At 58.4% G+C, this 4,128-nt stretch overlaps 1 protein-coding gene across 1 annotated transcript in view; it reads right to left on the bottom strand.

Moving 5' to 3' along the window:
- Window positions 1-4,128, bottom strand: part of ALDH4A1 (aldehyde dehydrogenase 4 family member A1) — a 35,117-nt gene that overhangs the window by 8,326 nt on the left and 22,663 nt on the right. The window contains exon 8 of the mRNA XM_006145214.2: window positions 3,244-3,431. Coding sequence (XP_006145276.1) covers window positions 3,244-3,431 — 188 coding nt within the window. The remainder of the gene's footprint in view (window positions 1-3,243; window positions 3,432-4,128) is intronic.

Below are 4,128 nucleotides of genomic sequence, written 5' to 3'. Positions count from 1 at the left end.
GGAAGACAGAGAGAGAGACATAGAGACAGAAAGCGAAAAATCACCCCCCAGGGGGGATGGCCACGCCACAATCCCTTCTCCATCTCTCCTCTCAGGATCTTGGGCATGCACACACATGCACCCGGCACGAGTTTAAGCCACTGGGTCTGGGACTCAAACCGTGGTCGACCATGTGGGAGTCCAGCGACAGCGATTATGCCAGCTGCTGGTCCAGGGCTGTGTGATCTTAGGCTCACTGAGCCTCCATTTCCGAGCCTCATCTGCAAACTGGAGAGCACGCTCCCCACCTGGCAGGGCTGTTCTGTACTTAGCTCTCGGGTGAGTCAGGTGCTAGGACTGTCCTGGGCACAGGTCGGTACCTGTGAGGGAACAGATGCTGCTGCAGTATGCCAGAAGCATTCCTGGCCCAGCACCCAGCCCTGAGAGGCCAAGCCGAGGAGGGTCCTGGGAGAGGGAGCGCAGCCCCCACCCCACGCTGCCACCCTGGAGGCCTCCTCCCAGGCTCCGAGTGTGACCAACCTCAGTACCACAAAACAATAAAAATGCTAATCACCCGGGAGCCAGCGACACAGTAGCTAATACTAATTTATGACTTTCCTACCTTCCAGCCCGCTGCTCGTCAGAGCGTGGCAAATGGGGGCCAAGCCCGCTCGGCCCGCTAACAGGCAAGGACCCGGGACCCGCAGCTGGCAGCGCAGGCCTTTTGGAAAACGGCCCTCCTCAGCAATTCCAGTGCGGCCACTGCCACCCGGCAAACCCTGGGGGAAACGTGGTGGCCCAGCCTGAGGCTGGACAGAAGAGGTGAGAAGCCTCTGCAGGTGTCCCCAGGGACACCTGGAAGTTCCCAGGCTGTAGACCTAGACATCTCCAGGTGACCTGTGGGCACCTCAATGTCAAGGTAGCCAAACACGCTCCATCTCCTGCCATGCCTGCTTGCCCTCCTGGTCCCCATGCTGTGGAGCCCAAAGCCTGGGCAGTCCCACGGGCAGCCGGCCCCTGTCCCGGTCCATGGACAGGCAATGGCCACAGCAGCCCTGCCAACTCACGTGAATCCCTGCTCCACATCCCCAGGGTTTCTGTCTAGGCCCCACAGCCCTCCCCGGATGGCGACGGTCTCCTAACCAGCCTCCTGCTTCCAGACACAAGGCTTCACAGAGCAGTCATCCTCTCGCACCTCCTAGAGGTGCGAATGCAGCGCCTGGCCGTCCAGGGTGGGAGAGCAAAGGGGCAGACCAAGCGCAGAGACCCAGGCCCGGTGGGGACAGAAGCAGAGTACAACCATGCCACGGCGGGTGCCGGCGCAGAACCGAGCCCTCGGGTTCTCCACACATGCACGCGTTTGGGTTTCAGAGGAGATGGTCAGCTTTTCAAGGTTGGGCTGTCACTATGACGTGTCAAAGGACAAAGGCAGTTGGAATCGTGGTGCAAGGAAGGACGGGGGGGGGGACACCCCAGCTGTGTGTCTGAAGAGCCCGTTCTCTGCCCTGCTTGGGAGCTTCGCCAGAATCCAAAATGGTTGGTGGCGAGGCTGGGAGGGCCCAGAAAGGCCAAGACAAAGGCAGTTTCCATTCTCAGAGCCGGTTTATGCCTCCCAGTGGGCTGTACTCCTCGACACCTGAAATCTAGAACGACCAGCCACGGACAGGTGGCCAGGACTGCCGCTGTGTACAGGGCAGAGATCCAGGGGACTCCCGCAGAGGCCCTCGAGCCGGCAAGGCATGCATAGAGACCGGAAGGGAAAGCGTGTTACCCCTCATCACTTGCAACTTGCTGTCAGAGGAGATGAAAAATCGGATTCTCATCAGGGCTACCGTGGCTGGGGGTGGGGTCATTGCACACACCCGTAAAACTGACTGGGGAGACAGGGACAACAGAAAACTGTCTACGGGGCGCCTGGACGCCTTACTCCCCAGGACCCTAAAAGCTCTCTCGGCTGTCCGCCCTCAGTGATTCCAGGAGACTGTAACTCTGTGAAAAACGCAATTCTGCACTTTTGTAATTCTCCGTGAGCGAGTGGAAGTTTAATTAGCTTTCCAGCCAACCAAATGTCCTCATTCAAGTCTCAGCCATATTGAAGTGTTCTGTGGCTTCAAAGGAGCCATTGATTCCAAAGCAGTGGGTGTTGCTGGAGTTAACCGTGTTTTAAAAACTGCTGGGGCTCTCATGATGCAGAAGTTACAGTAGCGAACACTGAGTTTTGTACAGACATTATACCCACTCTGGTGGAGAAGCGCAATAAAGGTCCTATCCGCTACCACCCCCAAGAAGAGGTCAAAGAAAAGGCGGCCACTTGCCAGGACCAATCTGAGGGCCATCATTCGCAATCCCCGCCTGAAATAGAACTCTGATCAAGCCTCTGCTCCTACTTAAACCCGTCTGGCTCCCTCAGCCTTCAGGATAAAGCCCAAACACCCCTGCAGATTCATAAGGGTCTTAGTCACTGGACTAAATCCGAGAGCCAGGACCTTGTCCACGGTGCTCACTCACTGCTCAGCTGCCGCCTGAGCCTAGAGCCCAGCACAGTAGGAGCTCGAGAAATACGAGGGACTTCTCGAAGCTCATGGAAAATGGAATTAAAGCATGAGTTTATTTTGATGCAAAAAAATTGAAATCCATGCAGTTCTTCCATAGTACATATTTTCCATGAACTTTTCAGACTCCCCTCCCACCCTGTACCTGCTGAGTCAGTGAGCAGACGGATGGTCCAGATCGTGCCTCCTCTCAAAGCATGCCCTCCCCTCCGACCTCCTACCCTGCAGCCCCTGGACTCCACGCTCCAGAACAAGCGTGTACTCCTGCCTGAGGCCTCTGTGAGCCCTGTTCCCTCTTAGGATTCCTCCCTTGACCCCTCTCCCTTGCTCAGTCTACTTTTCCACTTAGGGGCCACCTCCTCCTGGAAGCCTTCCTGACACCAATCCATTCCAAGCTCCCCCGTGCCCTTCCCAGTGGCAGCGGTGGGTGGCATTTTTCGATGCCCAACATGCAGGCTGCAAGTCCAGCCTAGAAAGCTTTTTCCTGTATCAGCTCGGAGACTGATGGTCCTTGCAATTATCCTGCAAAGCAGGGATTAGCACTCCTGCTGTACAGATGAGGAAACAAAGGCTCAGACAGGTCAAGTGGCTTGCCGCAGCCACACAGCGAGGAAATGGGTACAGTCAGTGCCTCTGGTTCACAGCCCGGCCCCTGAGCAGACACTAGGTGGCAGGTCCCCCACACGCCCGCCCCCCCACCACAGGGCCTTACGGTACGCTGCCAGTGAAGTTGATGCCGCAGAGGTGCTCTGAGCTGGTGACGGTGTCCCCAAATACAGGCCCATCGGCCGGCACGAACTGGATGATGTTGGGGGGCAGGCCGGCCTCCCGGAGGATGCGGTAGACAGCATAGCTAGCCAGCATGGCAGTGTCACTGGGCTTCCACAGGACCACGTTGCCCTGCCCAGGGGTTGTGACAATGGCTCATTCGGCTGGGGGCCACCAGCCCCGACCTCCACCCCACCCCAGCCACAGCACGGTGGTCCTTCACCTGAACTACTGGGCTCTGTGCCAGCCGGGATGTCCCCTGCCCAGCCCTCCTCCTGCCAGCAGCAGGCACTGTGTTAGGAAAGCCCTTGCCATGGCCCCCTGTGCCCGTACTCTGGCCAAGGCTCCCTTCCGACGGGTCCTGCCATCACTCCCAAGGTACGTCTGCTCTCAGTGCCAAGCTGCCAGGCGTCGCCCAGGCACGGACAGGCAAATGCTCACAGGCTCTGCACATGTCCCGGGTCAGAGCACGTATGTTCGTGCATGTGTTCTGTTTACAGGACACACCCCTCAGCCACATGGCCACACCTGGACAACAGTGTCCAGCTGCCTTGTCTGGCCCAGGCCACCCGAGGGCCACGGCGCTCTCCTCCCACCCAGGCTCTCTGAGGGCTGGGCTGCATCTCCTGCATCGGGCGGCTGCGAGCCCAGATGGTGGAAGCAGCCTCCACTCTGACCCTGGCGGTAGACCAAGCCAGGCCCCTCCAGGCCACTGCCTGGAGACAGATGGTCAAAACCTTGTCCCTTTTATCACTTACTAATGTTCGCCCTCAACAATAGGTCATGGCCGTGCAGCTCAGCTCACCTGGCAGAAACCCCCCCCCCCCAC

This window comes from Tupaia chinensis, unplaced genomic scaffold (assembly GCF_000334495.1).
Source record: "Tupaia chinensis unplaced genomic scaffold, TupChi_1.0 Scaffold000146_1, whole genome shotgun sequence".
In the NCBI taxonomy this organism is placed as follows: Eukaryota; Metazoa; Chordata; class Mammalia; order Scandentia; family Tupaiidae; genus Tupaia; species Tupaia belangeri.
Note: the sequence above shows the minus strand (reverse complement) of the source record. Positions and strands in the feature narration are given on the sequence as shown.